This window comes from Caloenas nicobarica, chromosome 3 (assembly GCF_036013445.1).
Source record: "Caloenas nicobarica isolate bCalNic1 chromosome 3, bCalNic1.hap1, whole genome shotgun sequence".
In the NCBI taxonomy this organism is placed as follows: domain Eukaryota; kingdom Metazoa; phylum Chordata; class Aves; order Columbiformes; family Columbidae; genus Caloenas; species Caloenas nicobarica.
In genome coordinates, this window is record NC_088247.1 from 38359899 (window position 1) to 38379091 (window position 19193).

Below are 19193 nucleotides of genomic sequence, written 5' to 3' on the forward strand. Positions count from 1 at the left end.
GTGAAAATGAGAAACCTAAAGATATATATTGAATGTATATATAAGATCCCTGGATATATCTAGATTAAGATACAAAAGATTTTACTGTGTCTGTTGACTCTAGGAACAGTTGATTTATTTCATTTATCTTATCTGTTGGGACTGCTGACTGGCATTAAATGATAGAAATGATAAACCTGCAGCACCTAGATTTTGAACGGCAATTTAGATTCAAGATGTTCCCAAAGACTTTGATTTAAACTAACATTTAAATGTGTAGTGTGCATTCTGGGAATTTCTTGACATTTTAATACAATGATTGCTTGTTGAAACACCATCCTTAAGAGCCATGTCTTTGGTACATGAAAAGTATCATTTAAGAGAAATAGCTTTTATGAGATATGGGCCGATGCTGCAGCTCCTGTGGAGGCGTAATTTCCATTGGTGTGAAATAAAACTGATCTCAACAGAGTCACCTGAATCTCACAGCTCCACTCTTAAAACAGAATCATCAAGAAGGTAAAAACAGCAAAATTACATCAGTGGGGGTCCTCAGGCCTGTCCATTAGTGCTGTCGTTGAGCTTTAAGATGAAATGTCTTCTCAAATGGGAATAGGGAGTGCTTTAAAACACAGACTTTTCACAACGACAAGAAGCTCCACAAGTTGTTATCTGCAAAACGTCCAGGTGTGAAACTGTGATTGCACAGGGCGTACTAAGGTTTCTAAGTCTCTTTTTTGGTCAGGTGCAGCATAGTGCATCATGGTTTCCTGGGTCATCGTTATACAAACTTGTGATAATAAAGCTTGAAGATTCAAGCTGCTGGGTGATTTTTCTGTGGGATTGTACAGAGTTGCATTCACTTTTCATTTAGCTGTCTCCAAGGCTTCACTTTTTAAAGTGGGACAAATCCACAAGGCATTACTCAATAAAAGGACAAAAAAAGTTACATAGTTTCCACTAAATGATGTTCTCTTTTGTAAAAAACTGATCAGTAACAGCTGGGTGTGCTGCTCTTCCATGTTTTTTCAATGATGAGCTGGCACCAGTTTTTAGATTTACTTAAAAAAACCATGAATGCTGTTACCAGGTGCAGCTTTTTTAATTTTTTCTCCTGAGAAAACACCCTGTTGCTGCCTAATGAAATACTTTTTGTTGCTGTCATCTCCAGGTATTTTTATCATCATTTGCTTTGAACCTTTTATATTAAAGTTCTTACTTTGACCAACAAAGTGGTATTTTAAGAATACAGAAATACATTTCTTTAAAAGAAAACTGATAAGTGAAAATCCCTTTTGTCGCACTTACCGCTTTCCATTTGGAGAAGCTACTGCAGTATTGTAAAATACTGGGGGATGCAACTGTAGTCATCTCAGTTTTGGCACAGCAGAAACACGAAGGTACGTAAGAGCTTACTACTGCAACGAGAAATATGTGTGTGAGAGCCCTTTTTTTTCAGGAAAAAAAAAAAAAAAAAGGCTAATTTTCAAAATGGTTTTAGACGCTCAGGACCCGCCTGGACACATTCCTGTGTGATCTGCTCTGAGTGAACCTGCTTTAGCAGGGGGGTTGGACTGGGTGATCTCCAGAGGTCCCTTCCAACCCCAGCCACTCTGATTCTGTGAAAGCAGAGACAACGTTCAGCAGATGCCCACTTGAACCTGTGTTTTTAAGTGGGTGACCCCTTTTTCCTCAGGGCCAGGGCTCGGTGACAAAACACAAGGCTGGCAGTTACCAGGCCTTAGGGTTATTTATTTACCAGGTTTTAGGGTTATTTAGAGGGCAGCCCATCACAGCGCGCTGGCGCCCTTCACATTTGTAGCGGGGCTGGGGCCTTTTTCCTTAATTCTGCTGTTGGGGGAGCACAAGACGGGCACATAGCCAGCGGGAGATGGGCAGACTGCAGCGTGTTTGACTTGAATTCCTTAAGCTTCACTCGATAATTCACAGGCATCCATACACTAATTAGAGTTTTATGTCTGGTTAAACCACCGCTCCCTTCCCAAAGTCTCCAAGCGCTGCTCACAAGTGGGCCACGGGTGGGGGTGACGGATCCCCCAGGGCCGCTCTGAGGAACCAATTGGCCGGATGAAGGTTACGAGGGGAGTTAAAAACTCAGGTCCAAGTGTATTTATTCAGTAAGGATGCGCCTCCCGGGAGGGGGTGAGAGAGGCTGTCTAGGTAAGGCGGACCTCCGACTCTATGGTGAAACTAAGGGAGGCGGGGCGCTCTAGGCGGCCGCGCCGCTCTCTATGGTGCGATGGGCGGAGCGGCGGGGCACGGCGGGCGGCTCCGGCCCGGCGGTCTTGGCGCCTTCAGCCGGCACGATGTCGCCTCCGAAAGGTGAGGGCGGCGGCGCGGGTCGGTGAGAGGCACCGCGGCTCCCGGAGGGGGCTGTGGCCAGGGAAGGGGGTCCGTTCCGCCCCCTACGAAGACGAAGCGCGACCCGCGGCTCCCCCTTGCTTCCCCCGCCCCGGAGGAAATGGAACTGTCCTCCCCGCCGGGGGCTGCGGCGCTGGGCGCCACCACCGCGGGCGCGGGGGGAGGGCGCTGTGAGGGGGCGCGGGGCCGATCCGGGGAGGGGCTCTGCGCCCCGCCCTCCCGCCCACCCGCTCGGCTCCCGCTCGGTGTGCCCGGCCGGGCCGGGGGCTGTGAGGCCGGGCGGCGGCACCGCCGCTTCTCCGGCGTGTGGGACAGCGGGCGGCCGCTGGGGCGGTGGGTGCTCCCGGGCCGGGGCTCGCCGGGCCCCCGCTGGCTCCCCCGCCTTTAGGACCAGCCGCGGCCGCCTGAGGAGCGGCGGCGCCGGTTCGTGCTCTGGGGGCGCTGGGACGTGGCGCAACGTTGTGGGGGCTCAGCCCGAGGCCGCGAGGCCCAGGTGGTCAGCGCACACGGGCACCCACCCCGCGGCTGTCCCTCAAATCCCGCCGGCCCCCGGGGTTCAGCCGGAGGGTGAGCAGAGGCGCCAGCGCCGCGGCCGTGCCGGAGCCGGGCACTCGGGCGAGCCGGGCGGGATGAAAGCCTTCGGGAACGCGACGCCTTGCACAGGGCTCCTCGGCTCTGGGCAGCCAGGCTGTGGGGGACGAGGCCCCCGGAGGAGAAGGGCCCGGAGCCGGGGGTGCCCGCGGTGGGCGGGGCGGCGCCGAGGTGCCCGCGGGGCTGGCGGGTGCTGGGCTTGGCCGCGGGCCGCCGAACAGAGCAGCCCCGGCGGGGTGGTCAGGTGAGATGCGTGGGAGGCGCTGCGTTTATGTCCCGAGGCTTTTGGCCTGTCTGGTTCCCTTTGCTGGAAATCGGTTGGTTTGAGAGGATTTGCTGAAGCCAGTGAGAGAAGCAAACAGCAGCTGCTTTCAGCTCGCTTATTTTGTTTTAAAGCTGGTATAAGTTCAGGCTTATCAGCAGAAGATATGGGTGCTCCAGCTACGCTTCCCTTCTGCCCCCAGTGCTGCACTGGTACTGGGGCAGACATGTGAGCCAGACTGGAGAAGTATTCTGGCTGAAAACTTAACTGCAAATTGCTTTTAACATAACACTAGGACTATCTAGTACGATTACTAGATTCATTATCATGTTCTGCTGCATTTGATTTACTCAAGTTTGCAAACTGTTGCCAAATTTTTTTTTTTTTTTAAGACTAGTTAATATAGGCAAGTGTTAAATGTAGTTTTAGCTCATAGAATCATAGAATGTCCTGAGTTGGAAGGGACCCACAAGGATCATCAAGTCCAACTCCTGTCCCTGCATATGACAACCCCACAGTTCACACCATGTGTCTGAGGGCGTTGTCCAGTCTCTTCTTGAACACTGTCAGGCTTGGGGCCGTGACACCTCCCTGGGGAGCCTGTTCCAGTGCTCCACCACCCTCTGGGGGAAGAACCTTTTCCTCATGTCCAACCTAAACCTCCCCTGGCACGTCTTTCTGCCATTCTCTTGGGTTCTGTCATTGGTCACTAAAGAGAAGAGTTCGGTGCCTGCCCCTCCTCCTGCCCTTGTGAGGAAGCTGTAGACCACAATGAGGTCTCCTCTCAGTCTCGTCTTCAGTAGCACATAGACTTAAAATCTTAATGTGTAAAAACACATTGTTTATGATACATTACTGCGGACAGAAACCATAGTAGGAAACACATTTTTTGTAAAACTGGACTGGGTTAATTTTATTTCCTGGCGGTTATGCCCTTGGATTCCCACTGCCTCCCTCTCCCCCACCCTGCCCTCAGTCCAAACTTAATTTAAAAATGGATTACAGCTTGTAAGTATCTTTTAAGCATTGTTAGTCCAAAAAATAATTGGCTCTACCTTTTAAAAGTGGTTACTGACGTGAGTAAGATTTTTATCTGTAAGGAAGTAGCTAATTTAAGTGATTGCAGCAGCAGGAGGTATTAACTGTACCTTGCAGAAATGTTATGCAATAGAAGACATCACTGTCTTGAAAGAAAAATTAACCAAAACATCGATTGCACTGGATTCAGCAATTCATTCCCATATTGAATAAACAAAGTTATTACAAATCTGCCTGGAGCTTATCTGTTAGCTCATAACCTAATCAGTAAAGGAACATAAACTTCTACCAATTAAAATACATTTATTTAGGATATTCAGAACATAACAGATAATGTCCCAGAAGGTGCTGCTGAATGACCAACATCCACCCGTCAGGTGCCATACATAACAAAGAATAATTTACCAGTTTGAGACGTGGTTTTGTGGACACCACACGTTTGCCGATGTCACATGTTGTAGGTCAGGCCTTCGTGTAGAGAAGCCTCGCTTGGAGCCACACGCTGTTCTCTTCACTGGTACGGATGCGGTCTTGGCCATTCTCTGAGGTGGGAATGCACTGGTGTGGCTTGGCCACGTCCACCTGATGGAACTCTGAGACCTTCGTCCACCTGATGGAACTCTGGGGCCTTAAGAGGAAGGTGGCTGTATGAAAAACTGCCTTTCGCCAGAGGATCTGGAACAGGCTGACTCCCAAATCAGGCAGGATCGGGCTTGGTCCAGGGCAAAACTGTTACAAGAATTGCTGCCGATGTAGGAGGACAGGAGCAGGGAAGATAAGTAACACAGATGATACATAATCCTTCTATGGTTTAATTTACATGAATAAATGCAACCTTAGTGTTTTTCTAAAATAAATAATTTTTCAAGAAAGCCCTTTGTGTGAAGTCCCATCACTGTTCTGAGCAAAACTCTCTTCTCTTACTTAGGTGGAATATAAGGCTGAAGGAAATATTGTCTTATTTGTTAAGATTTGCTAGATTGATTCCCTTCTTTACTGATAGAGAACTTTTCCTCTCTCTTTGCATTTACTAGTGTGCCAATGCTCTCTGTGTCAGACCTCACTATACCACGTGGAGGGGATGGGCTGCTGTTTCAGAGCAAGCTCTTACTGTCAGCTGAAGAGCAGGAAAGCACAGAAAGACTTTTTGATTCCTGTTAGTAAATATTAGTCTATGATTAGTTTTTCTAGAATGAAGGATGATTATGAGGGAAAGAGGACATCTTATTTGCAAACACTTGGAGTTCCTCTACAAGCTTATTTGAGAAGAGACTTGAAAATTTAACTTACATGTTTTATAGGAGGTATTTCACAACACTGTAATTGTATGCTGCCACAGTAGTATTTGAGAGAGTCCTCCAGCTGGAGGACACGCTGTTTCAGTTCTTAAATTAAAATGAAGGGCATGTTGAGTTGTTGCTTTTGTTTCCTTTCAGAAAATGTCAGCTTACTCTTCAAGTTGTACTGCCTGACAGTGATGACCCTGGTTGCTGCCACGTACACAGTCGCGTTGCGGTACACAAGGACGGTGGAGACAGAACTGTACTTCTCAACGACGGCTGTGTGCATCACTGAAGTTATCAAGCTGTTCTTGAGTGTGGGCATCTTGGCTAAGTAAGTATGGGAATGCTAATGAGTATTTTGAAAACGAATCCTGACTTCTAACCTCAGATTCTCAGACACTGAAGTACAGATACAGGTGGCTGGAGGGTCATGCTGTGGAAGAGTCATTTTAGAGCTGGTTAGAACTTGCGAGTCCTCCTCAGCTGAAACTGCTTTGTGAACACCACAATGTTCAGGTGTGTCCTTTCTGCATATTTTCTATCTTTCTATGCTTAGGCATAGGTTCAAAATGTCAGCACGGATTATCTGCGATGTTTTGGGTCTTTAAAATGTTGGTGTAGATTAAAGCTGGACTGCAAGCTGTTGTCTGCTGGGTTATATAAAACTGTAATGTTCCTACTCATGAATTTTCCCAAACAGTGTTACAAACGGACATTTTGGTGCCTCTCTTAACTTGGGGAATCAAAGCTGAAAGGCTGTCTGGTCAGAAAATATTAAGAGTTTCTGTAATCCCAGACTGTTGCTAAGAACTAGATCTTTTGTCCACACGTGAGCATCTGAAGTAGGAAGGCCATCTTTCCTCTCAGCTTCCCTGTCCTGCATCCTTTCTTGGAAGAATCTTTATACTCCAGACTTTTCCAAAGCCCAGTTTTTGCTGTTGTGGTAGAATTTGTTCTTTCAGGGTCTCTGCTTTTCTCTCTGTGGCTTTTGGTACATCAGAAGGCTGGCTGTTTTGTGCTAGAGCATCATGAAGTCACATGGTGTACTTCAGATTTTTATCAGATCTTTTCTACTTAACATCAAAACAGTATTTTACTTGCTTTAGAAATGAGAATATTTGAATTCGGTAAGGCAGCTGTGACAAACGGCCTTTTGTTTAACCTTTCATTAAAATGTAATGCGTTAGAAAAGGCAAGTGTGACCGGTGGCAAATTTCTGGTTTTATGCACCCTGAGCTTCTCGCTCTGCCAGCACAAAATGTTGGCAGGAGCATCTCTGCTGACAAGTGGCTGTGCTGTGGTTGTGACCATGCTGTGGCCAGCGGGGATCCTGACCCACCTGCTCTCTGGAGGCTGCAGCAGCCCACGGTTCTCCGTAGTGAGGGACCTGTGGGTGGCCACACCTGGGTGTGGAACTTCTCAAATCTGTTCCTGTGCACCTGGGACCCGGGCTATTTATAGCATACCAGAGAGGCCTGGTTCAGCAGGGCAAGCAATCTGCATTTCATTAAGGGTCAGAAATATTGCGTTCATCAAATGCACAAATGGTCTTTTTTGCTTGAAATAATTAAAAAGACAATTACTTTTAACTGAGATGTCTGTTATGCTTTTAGAACAGCCCTGCACAGCCAAAAGCCCATGTGGCCCATTGTCTTCCCTTTGACAGTAGTCAGCAGGGGATGCCTGGAGCAGAAGTGTGGGCAAGAGGGTGAGCGCAGGCAGAAGCGTGTGGATTTCGCAGCCTGGAGACTGGTGCTCACTGTGGCTGTAGCCCCTGACGATCCTGTCCTTGCCGAGATTGTCCAGTTTCTTTTTGAACTGTGAGTCCCTACTGTACCTGTGAAATGACTTCTGCAATATAATTACATTGTCTATGAAAAAGTACTTTTTAATAAACACTTCGTCTAGCAGTTTCACTGGATTCTCTCTCCTTGTGTTGGCAGACATCATGAACAATCTTTTCCCCTTCATTTTTATTTTCATATCTCTACAGATTTGTATTGTGTTTTCATCACTCATTTATCTCCTAAGCTGGGAGTCCTTGACTCATTTTTCTGTGATCGTCCTCATATCCATCTCCACAGCATTTCCAGGATTGTTACATCCCTTTTGAAACAGGATCCACTGCCGCATGCAGCATTCAGGGTGTGACCATGCCGTGGCGTTAGGCAGAGGGGTAAAGGTGCTTTCTGTCTTGATCTCGGTTCCTTTCCTAAGGATTCCTAATGTTCTGCTCATTTCTCTGAACACAACTGAGCCTCGAGCTGGGGCTTTCACCTGCTTGCATCTTTTTCCAAAATGTCCATAACTGGTTTAGAGATGGTTGTGGTGTTTTGGTGTTGTCATTTCCCGTGATTCTACTTCATTTATTGACAGCTGAGTTTTATTTGTCGATTAAAATGGGATGAATCTGACTCGCTGAGGTTTTTGACAGTTACAATATCTATTCTGATCTGGTCAGCTAGTGGGATTTTTTCCTCCCTAGTTGAGAGATGAGGACCAACAGACACGATTCATCAGGCCGTGCTCACCTCCTCTTGGTAGGATGTCTTGCTTGTGGATCTGGACGCCTTCTTTTGCTGTCCAGATAACTGAGCTATTTCTCAGATGGCAGAAGATCCGGTGAATTCTACTCAGTGTAGTGAGAGACTCTTCAGCAACTATTGAAAGTTTTCAATATAGCATATAATTGAGTATAATCAGTAAAATTTGCCAATTTTCTAGTAATCTCCCGTTTTAGATCACTTACAAGTATGCCAAACAACATAAATTCCAGCATAGTTTCTGGCAGTATCTCCTTGACAGCTTCCTCTGGTTTTAAAGTCCTATTTGTCTCATCCAAGGCAAGGTGACTTGGTAGTTTAATAACCAGTTAAAAGATAGAATACAGTCTGTTTTTTCTGTACAGCGAGATATTTTTGGGTGCCTTTTTGAAACAGCCAGCGTTGATTACTGCAATGTACAGGATACCGGAGTATGACTTGCGTTGTTCTAGCTGCAGAATTTGTTTTCTTACACATTATTACTCTGTGCCTTTGCTGTGTTTACTTTTAAGTTATCTCCTGGAAGGCACATTGAATGGATGAATGCCAAAAGATTGTCTTTCAAGAGGGAAGTTTATGCTAGTTTAAGCTGTGTTTATTATATACTCAACAGAACTCCCAACTTCTTATATTTATTTAAAGTCTATTTGACCATCTGGCAATTACGTTGTCTACATTCTTAGGTGGTACATAATTTCCTAGCAATGGATGAAGAAAAGTAGAGCTGATTTGAAAACTCTGGTTTTAACTTCAGCTTTTCTAACAAATGCAATGTTTCTGTTGCAGAACTGATTGTCATTAGCATCTGTCACCTATTCAGACCTATGAAGAAAACAGAATATGTTTTTAAAGTCAAATCTAGATCAACATCAAGAATGCTGAATTCAGGCTAGATCAGTTTTTATTTTCTTATTTGATTATGCAGTGTATATCTTTGGACACCTTATTTTGCATTATCAGCTTTACCCAGAGGCTTGTTTTAAATTCTTTTTTGTGTAGATTTAAATCTGTCTCCACCTGATCTTCGTACTGTATCCAACTTAGAGATTCTTGATAAGTGCGTGTTTCAGAAAGCACACTCGCCGCAAAGATGAACTGTTAGATATTTCATCTTCTTATTCTTGAAAACTAAAGTGGAGATGGTGTTTACTGGACATCTGTCATTCTTCATTGCTGAAATTCCACGCTAGAAGTCAAAGTAGACAGAAACTACTATTACTGCTGTGATATGACTTTAAATGTGTGATCAGCTATTAATAATTCAATGAGCATGATCTGGAACAGAAGCAGGTATAGTTTAAATACTATTTTCTTGTTCAACAGCCCACCTTAGTATTGACAAATAGAAGCAGCCATTACTGTGTGGTGTATTTTTACTTATTCTCACAGAGTAGAACTGTATTACATTTTATTTGCAGACGTTAGATAGTCTTTAGTCCAGCCTTAGTCCAGCTTTACTTGGGTATTACCAGGAGCTCTAGGATTTCTTGTACATCTTATCTCCCAATGCTGGGCAATATAATTAATACATTGTGGAATAAGTAAACGAACAATTTTTCCTGTAATGTCAATGACTCATAACATTTTACGCAGTTCTGTGTCTAGTGTCATTAATGACAGTGAGCTGTAGCATGAAATCTTGCCCTTCCTTGTATTGCAGACTTCACTGTAAGTGCTACATGTCTATAGATTTTCATGTCAATGGTTGTTCCCTGTGGCCAGACAGGTCTTGCAAAAGACACCTGTGTGACGTGCTCGGTGTCACCGGGTCTGTCCCAAGCAAAGCATCCCCTGAAGTTAGGAAAGAACTTCACATGTGACCTCACTTGTACAGCAAGAGTGTGGGAAACCAGGCTTACCTCTGTTTGGTGACTGTACTGCTCCAATACTGGTTTTTAGTGTTTGCTCTTTGTTATGGGAAAATGACAAGAAGAATCCCTTGCAGCTGCCTGTGTAAAGACAGCTCTCACTACAAAAGAAGGAGAAAAGGAGATATATCTTGGTGCCAAGCAAGGAGGAAGGCAAGGGAGGAGAGAAACTTGGATAGAAGGATCATGAGATGGTAGAGTCCATAAATTTTGGAGAGGAAAAGTCTAAGAACCTGGAGCATGGAGTTGGGAGTTGATCTGAAATGGAGAATATACAGGAACAAGATGTTTAATGAAGGAGCCTGGGGCATAGAGAAATTGCTCATTTTGCATAATAAGAGTTCAAGGCAGGTAGATTTCCTATTAATACATATTGATACATTTGTAAAAAAGAAGTTGGGACCTGAGTGAAATGTGGGGAATTGGGCTCCTGGGGCACTGAGGAGGATGTGAGCCATTCCTTCTTATGTGTGTGTGAGGGAAGCAAAAAGAGTGTTCAATTCAAGAGCAATACAGGGTGCAAGTAGAGAGGCCTGTGGGAGCGGGCAGGAGTGATTTTTGGATGTTGGTATTTGTCAGTGGCCAAGAAAGAGAAGAATGGAAAAGAGCGAACATGGGACTGGAGGAGAGCTGGGAAGGGAACTGGAGGACTTGAGTAGCAGCGACAAGTAAGCGAGAAATGTCGGGTTGGTGTACGAATGATAAGGGAGAGCTAGCAGTGCAGAGGTCAGCTGTGATAAGCTGAGGAGCAAACCGCAAATGGGGACAGCAACAAGAAGCAGCATGTTCTTCCCCATTGCCTGCTGTTGCACACACTGTAATTACATAAAGGAGAAGTGTGAAGGTGCGAGGCAACAGGGAGCCACCACATGTCCTGTCAGACTTCTTAGCATGTCTGCTGGTGCTGGTCCAGCATCTCCTGCAGCACAGGCGAGAAGAGGAGCCCAGGGAGGAATGAGAAGTGTTTACAGCTCAGTAGTGCGCAAGGATGTAATTTTTTTTTTAATGTACTGTGAGGCTCAGTTTAAAGGGGATCTGGAAAATCACAGGCATTTGACATCACACACAAATATTAATAGGAAAAAAAAAAAAAGGCGGGGGAACATGACAACAGCCTTCTGTTCCATTGCCTGTATACTTAGCAACTTATTCCACTGCTTAACAGTGTTCATGGTTCTTGTTTAATTTATTGCACATTACTGCATCTAACCTTCTGATTCCAGAATGTCGTCTTCACCTTCAGGGGTTCAACTTTTTGATAAACCTCACTGTTTTTTCCCAGTTAATTTTTCTTTAATCAGCAGAAGGTACAACTGATTGTTGAGAACAAATTTTCAGCCTTCCCAAAGGATTCATTGATTTGATTTCTGTTTTCAAATACCAGTTGAAGACTGCGCTCAGTTATATTAATATTTTATTTTGCAGAGAAACTGGAAGTCTGGCAAGGTTAATAACATCTTTAAAAGAAAATGTATTTGGAAGTCCTACAGAATTGCTGAAATTAAGTGTTCCATCCTTGGTGTATGCTCTCCAAAACAATATGGCATTTGTGGCTCTTAGCAACTTGGATGCAGCGGTATACCAGGTAACAGTGTTTTTGTTCAGTAACTGATCTGTGGATACATTTCTCTGTACTGTTCCACGAGGCATGTGTGCCAGGTGTCTGTCTGCCTAGCACACAGTACTCTCTTCAGATTTAGTGTTGTAACAAAGCATCGCTTGGCTTTTATTGAGAGCGTGTGCTCTGATGGAGAGCTCTGGTTTTCTGAGCTACCCACTCACTGCTGGCATCACTTCAAATTCATGTTGATGCAGTTGGCAATGGTACGAAACCCCAAGGATCTGTAGGAAATCAATGAATATAGAATTTAATTTGTCACTCTATAGTTGAGTTTTCTATTTTATTTTCTTGGGTTTGGAAGAGTTTATAAAACCACATCCTCTGTGGTGTTCCCGTCTTCTTTAGGTGACATACCAGCTGAAGATCCCTTGTACAGCTTTATGTACAGTCCTAATGCTAAACCGTACCCTCAGTAAGCTGCAGTGGTTCTCTGTCTTCATGCTGTGCGGTGGCGTTACCCTTGTTCAGTGGAAGCCTGCTCAGGCTACGAAAGTACAGGTGAGAGTTTACCTTTTGCCACTTCGTGATGAAGAATAAACTGCCTTATATTTTGTATTTCACTCCACAGCAGCTGGGGTTAAGGCAAGGTCTCTCACATTCCACACAGCAGTACCCATTTCCTATTTCCAGCCGCTCCATCTACAGCATAAATGCTTGTTGGATCGTTCACTTTCACATTTCTTGTGTACCAGTCCAGGCAGGCTTGCGGTATTGCTCCAGTCTCACTTGTTGGAAAGGCATCTGATTGCTACAATTAGTATAAATTACCACTGTCATCATAATCGGTGTAATGCACCATCATAGGAGTATCTGAGCAATAGTGTTTCCGGCAGTTGGCCCTGGTATCATTGCAATAGTTGGAGCAGAGAACTTGGAATTGAAGCACTTGGCGGAATCAGGAGTGAAACTCAGTGCTTTGTGGGTGTGGGTATGTCATTTAAACACACCCTGCAGAGACACTGACCTAATCCCGCTCCAGGAAGAAACAAGTGTCTTCTGTTGCTCAGGTCTTAGTTGCTGGTCGGGAGCGTTAGTGGGAAAGGCAGGTCACGCAGCTGGGACAACTGGCCACAGCTGAGCAGACAGTGTCTCTGAGCACTGCAGGGGTTGGTAAGAGCGCACGCCGACCGTGAACCCCCACACAGCTCCACCGAACTAATCCAAAGGGCAGCTCTAGCTAAGCAAGTACATCTTACACTGCAATCAAATGCTAGTAATTTTGCTGTACTTAATGAAGTAGCTGTGAAATTGATTACTGTAAATTACTGAAGTGTTGCATCCTTTTTAAAATAACGGTTGATGTTGCAGGTGGAGCAGAATCCATGGCTAGGGTTTGGAGCGATTGCCGTTGCTGTATTATGTTCAGGATTTGCAGGTATAGTAGTATTTCTTTACGCAGGTCACATGAAAAGAATTGGAGAACTCCTGATGTTTAAAACAGAACTTTCTATGTTACTTGTCTTCATTGGTTAGAAGGTAAAAAAGTACTTTAGCCCCTCTGCCCATAATTACCTTCTACTTGCAGTAATTATGACAGATTCATGACATGATTACTCCAGATGTCAAGCGCATGCTATTGGTTTTATGTGAGGCAGCTTAGAAGGCTGGTTTGCAAGTGGAAGCGTCTTTCAGATGCATAGAATAATACTGTGGGGAACATCCATAATAACTCACTGAGTACAATTAGTTAATGTACATCACTTTTATGAAGTTGGCTTTACAGTAAATAGCTCCCTTATGGTGGTCACATGAAATACTTGCATTTTTTTATCAGGGGAACTGAGCTCCTTGCTCAATTCTTGTGCTAGCTAAGCCCCAAAATACACATTGATGTAGTCCTGTAGGTGGAAAAACTGAGATGCAGAGGGAGCATAAGTAAGGCAGAGAGGAACATGAGTAGTAGGAAGCCTACAGGAAGGGATTTTTTTTTAGGTGGTGGTCATTTGGTGTTTCATTATTGAGGTTTGGTTTTGTGGTTTGTTGTGGTTTTTGTGGGGTTTTGGGTTTGTTTGGTTGGTTTTTTAAGCAGCATTTTCCCTCAGAGCAGTTTTTCCCTGGCTTCTGCAGAAGGAGACCAGAACTGGAGGACAAGTGAGCTGGTGCTAAGAAATAAGGAAATGCAAATTACTATGTAATTTGAAATTTAGCTCATAGGGGCATGTTTCCCTGGCTGTAAACTGGATTCTCCCCCCTCCCTCTGTAAGGAAACAAGGTATTATACTATCACCCACGTCTAGAACCATACAATCCTGCAAGAACAATCTTGTGCTGTGCTTACATGCTTGTTACTCTTGGAAAATATTCTGGCTGGCAGGGGAGAGAAGGAGGAGGATGTCACTGTTGTTCAGTGTCTTTTCAGTGAAGTGGGCACTTGGAAGCAGAAATACTATTATAAATAAGACTGTGCAGAGCTCAATCAGCTTCTTCTGGAAGGTTATAAATTTACTCATTTCAGTAGGCGCTCCCAAGCCATGAGACCAAATACAGCATTTGCAGTAGAAGCCCTCAGAGTCTCCTAAAGCTCTCTGGCTTTCTCTGGTAACGTGGGGAGATGGCTGTGCTTCCAAAGGTCTGCAGATTCAGACTACTGAATGGGCTGATGCGGGCAGCTCTGGAGGATTTAAACACATAGGACTTTCTTCTCCTGCAAAAGGATTGCAGCTTGGGTGTTTCCTCACTGACAGCTGTAGCTTTGGGGTAGCTGGGAGGACACAGCATTTAATCTGTGGAGCTCCTTGTGCCCTTGGGGCTTTTTACATGTTGAAAATATAAATCCCATTCAAACTCCTTTCCTCGTCTTCCTTTCCCCACCCACATCAAGGGGTTATTTTGGCATTAAATCTTCAGTTTCTGGACTTACTGTTAAATGTTTTATTTTATTCCAACAAAATAAAAAAATTATGTGGTTTTGTCCCTTGGACTTAGAAAAAAGGTGTTTTTTCTTCAAACTGGTGATCATGTGACAATTTCCAATTATCAAGGGGCTCAACAATGCTTATGAAAGCATTGGACAGATATACAATGGCATATTTTTTGTGACTTGAAACAGTACTGAAGAGTAATTTCTCCTAAGTAGCACCCTTTCTTCCTTTCATTCTGCCTAGTGGAGTGATTTTTTTATGCATTTTCAGGAATGTGAAAGCATAATGTCATTGGCTTACTTGTTTTATAACAAGTTATAAAGTTTACAAGTATACTTCATGCTCAGGGCAGATTTCTGGTACATTAATTACCTGTGGCTGTGCTGTGTGGGTCTTCTCAGCAGGCAGAAAACTTGAGGTTGATTACTGTGGGTTTTCTTAAGCACTGCAGTCGTCAACAAGGGTAGTTTTTTCTTGTTGTTTAGACTTTAAAAATGTATATTCATATGAGAGAAAAACAAACACGGAAACATGGTATTATTATTCGAACCCCTGAAATATAAGTATGCTCTCTAATTTATTCACCGTAAATGTGCCATATACTGAATGAAATTATAAATTGCATTTTTCATTAGTAAAAAAGTAGCAAGACTTTCCTTGGAGCTAACTCTGATTTCAGGAGGTAGAGTAGGAGGTGGAATATGTGCGTGGGGCATCTAAGCCACAGGTCTTTGTGCTGTCTTTGTCAGTTCCATTTACTTTTCTTGTCTGTATGGAATATCATGGATTACATTAATCAACAATAAGCATTTAGTCAGTAGGACTCACACCAGAAGGTCATAGAAGCGGCTGAGAAGGTCTGAGTCCTGCAAACTGGTCTGTATTTTGAAACCTGGGGGAAATTCCAGAGATTAGCAGAGTCCTGGCATGGGAGCAATGGTTAAAAAGGCAGCTTATGATGCCCTTGTCAAATGTTGGCCTTTTAGTCTGACATACACCTCCCAAGTAGAATAATGAAATTTGGGGAATTTCAGTAATGCAGAGCATAAAAGTAATGCTCACCAGTGTGGCACTGTGAACAGGAGCTTTAGATTAACGTGAATTCCATTGCCTCAAAACCAATCTGTAGTTTCAGTCAGCAGAAGGCATTGGTTTTGATTTGCTCTGGCAATCCCCTGAAGCTGTGGTTTCAGAACATCACCACCCTGCCAAGTACTCTGCAAGCATGAGGCTTCCGAGGAATTTTCAGTCTCAGTACTGAAAGTCCCACCCCTGTTTTTAATTTTTTACTGCTAAGTATCCCAATGGAGGAAAAAAAAAAAAACAACAAAAAAACCCCTTCTACATCATACTAAAATATATAAATACTGTCCTGGGGATAAAATAGCAGGTGCCAATGTGAAATGCTTTTTTTCTGGTGTAGAGTTGTACAGAAGAAACTCTGCTGGACAGAAGCCTGGCAAATCAAACAGAAATTAGTAGTTTCACTTGTCAATGAGATTAATTGTTAAAATAACTGCAAAGAGAAATAGAATAATTTTTGATGTTATGTAGCCATTAAAATGATCATGTCCTGGGAGATGCAGGTTAGCAGGATGTATTTTTGAGCCCTTCTGCACTGGGAGCTTCTATGAAACTTAACAGTCTGTAGGACAAGATGATTCCAGTACTCTTGTCTGGCTTTAAAACACGATGAACCATGAATCATTAAGGATGATACTTCATCTCACTGAAAACCTGTTGGTTTTTTTTTTTTTTAGGAGTTTATTTTGAGAAGGTCTTAAAGAGTTCAGATACTTCCTTGTGGGTGAGGAATATTCAGATGTACTTATCTGGGATTGTGGTGACTTTATTTGGTGTGTACATGTCAGACGGAGCCCAAGTTCTTGAGAAAGGGTTTTTCTATGGCTATACATACTACGTCTGGTTTGTCATCTGTAAGTATCTTGTGGTTTAAGGGTCTTATTACTTTGTTTTGCCTTTGTAACTATGATATAACTGGTTGCATGAAGCTACAAATTCAATCTGACCCACTGTTCTTTACTGTGTTTTGAGGGTTTTTTTTAAAGTATCATTATCTTGGAAATTACTCACTTGTTCAATTTAAAATTGTGCTGAAACAGCAGTCTAAATGACTGAGAAGTGAGTAGATCACCTTTAAATGAGTCGTATCTGATCTATTAGATGCCATGTAGCCATCCCATTTTGCTGAATGTTACATTAAATCGCCAATTAGGATAATACAGCCCAAACAAAGAGTACACCAGTGGAGTAAAATGCATCATTTCAGGAGTAACCTGCTGTGCCTTCACTAACAGAAACATGTTACCTGCTTTCCAGTTCTCGCGAGCGTAGGTGGCCTCTACACTTCGGTTGTCGTGAAGTACACAGACAATATTATGAAAGGTTTCTCTGCAGCGGCAGCCATTGTTCTCTCTACTGTGGCATCAGTTGTCCTCTTTGGCCTCCAGATCAGTAAGTGCCTTTTTGCCCTTTGATTTGACTGTATGGGGATGTTTCCATCCTGGCTAGCAGGCTGTATGCCGTTCCTATGTGTGCATCATCTTTGCATTTTTCTGGTTTTAACCACAGGACTCCTGTGCGCTCATGTGTAATTTGTGTTACCTAAGGTGCCTGATGATTTCAGAGGTGTTCACGGGTTGCTTTTTCACAGTCATCCTACAACCTCAAATGGAAAGGTTCTTCCTGATTTAAACAGCTTTGGAGTTTATACGGCTTTATTCATGAATCACCTTCTGATGCAGTTTGCTGTGTGATAGAGCTGTTTACCTGAGACCTTGATAAGTTATTTCTTGTTGGTTTTAGTACAGCCAGTGCCAAATTAATTCCTCAGCTCTTCCTGCAAGGGCTTTGCCACATGCCCATGAAGTTACACCCACTACTGCGTTAACCTTTACCTTCCCTATTTGCTGTGGCCAACACCACTGAAGAGCGAGTCAAACAGCAGCTGGGGTCATGACTGAGGTGGGGAATATTTTTGAGAGGAAACAGCAGATTTCTTTGGGCTGTTCTGCAGCTCCAAAGGATTTTCTCCCTGGTCAGTTCTGTGTCTGGTACTGTACCCAGTAGCTCCTGCTCAGTCCTTTACTGGTTAGTTTTGGGTATTTTTTTACTCTCCTACTGTAATCCAAAGATGGGGAAAAGCTACCTGTCTGATGTGGCATAAGTGAGATGAAACACGTTGCAAAGTTTGCTTAAGGAAAAAATAATCAGTGTTTGGCTGAAAAAAAAAAAACCCAACACCTGAAGTGATGAAAAACACTAGTTTTAAAAACTCACTTGGGTGGAACATTTTCTTGATACTTAAATCGAATCTGCACTGGTTATCTTTCTGTGAAACCCTCATTAATAGTGTTTCTTAACCCGGTCTAGGGGAGGAAAGGCAAACAAAGTGTCTTACCACAGGCTACTTTATCCCGTCCACTGTGTCTTTATCACTAAGTTTATTGTAAAGTCAGCCTGTCAGATGGCATCTGGAGCTACAGATGTCTCACACTTGCTCTTCTGACCATCACCACATTCTCACTGATCTGAGACTAATTGAAATGGTGTGGGGTTTGTAAACACTCAAGAGTTCTCAGTGTCAGAGGATAATTCTACATTCTGTGAATGATTAGCAGCTTGTTGTCCTGTTTAGTTTTGAGTAATTTAATACTGTCATTCAGATATCATAATTACTTACACAGCTTAGTCTTCTGAAAGTTTCTTCTTACACAGAGGTATTTAAATAAGCTATTTTTGTCTCCTTTCAGCTGTTACCTTCTCCCTGGGTGCTCTCCTGGTGTGTGTTTCTATTTACCTCTATGGATTACCTCGACAAGACACCACAAAACTCCAGCCGTCAGAGACTAAGAGCTCAAAAGAGAGACTGGCTACTGTGTGACATCGTCCATAAAAATGGACAGAGAAGAGAAAAAATGGACTTCAAAAGAACTTGCGTTTTTAAAAAATTAGCCTTAAGCTAGTCATGAAACAGTTTAAGTGGGATAGACTAAAAGCAGAAGTTAGTTCTGTTTTACACGTGAAGTTTCCAGTGGCTGAGGCTGCGTTACGGCCGAGGAGCTGGACGGGTATTTTACTGAAGGTGTTCTTCATTCACGTCAGACAATGAAGAATCTCATTTAGAAGGAAAGCAGAATGAAGGAACTGAACACTCAATTGTATATAATGTATATAATGAAGGGAAACTGGTTCTTTGTGTATTTGATAAACTGTCTCTTGCCCTTTGAGGACAGAAATGTTTCAAAGCTTCATAAAAATTAAAAAGAGCACTTGCTGCCAGCATTTTCTCTTAAACTAGTAGGCAAGTGCAGTTTGATTAAAGATGGGAAAAGTTTCTCTTCTAGGTGATGCATACCAGACAAACAGAGTACTTCTCCCGTGTTTTTATGTTGAATGAATAGTATTTTTTTCCCTCCATGCAGTCAGTGTGTCCTGACACAACTCCACCAGGAGTAACCATGCTTCAGGCATCACTTACCTAAAAGCTGGGTTTTATGTTCAAGTGGGGTCTGTTCAGCACAGCAGTGACAAACATGGTTGAATTCTGTTCCAGTGGGAGAGGATGCTCTGCTCTGCCTGTTGCCAGCTGTTCTGTGCATGCAAACAGCGTGTCACCGCAGCGCTGCTTTGAGTCCAGGCTTTGGTAGTGGGGGGTGCTGTCGGGCATTTCCAAGGCTGGAGCAGCCTCCTGCCCTCCCTTACGTGTGACGCTCCACCTCTCTTCAGCGGTGTGAAGGCTCAG

At 43.7% G+C, this 19193-nt stretch overlaps 1 protein-coding gene across 1 annotated transcript; it reads left to right on the forward strand.

Annotated features, from left to right (window-relative positions):
- Window positions 1-2243: 2243 nt before the first annotated feature.
- Window positions 2244-18797, forward strand: SLC35A1 (solute carrier family 35 member A1). The gene is made up of 8 exons (XM_065632017.1): window positions 2244-2322; window positions 5689-5866; window positions 11372-11531; window positions 11913-12065; window positions 12876-12942; window positions 16189-16365; window positions 16769-16903; window positions 18202-18797. Exons 1-8 carry the CDS (start codon window positions 2307-2309, stop codon window positions 18330-18332), a joined length of 1017 nt encoding a protein of 338 aa, XP_065488089.1. The 5' UTR covers window positions 2244-2306; the 3' UTR covers window positions 18333-18797.
- The last annotated feature ends 396 nt before the right edge of the window (window positions 18798-19193 follow it).

Bases quoted from the DNA above. Each gene is read 5' to 3' on its own strand.
- SLC35A1 (XM_065632017.1), top strand. The intron at 16,366-16,768 runs GTAAGTATCTTG...CCTGCTTTCCAG, and splicing joins CTACGTCTGGTTTGTCATCT to TTCTCGCGAGCGTAGGTGGC. The intron at 16,904-18,201 runs GTAAGTGCCTTT...GTCTCCTTTCAG, and splicing joins CCTCTTTGGCCTCCAGATCA to CTGTTACCTTCTCCCTGGGT.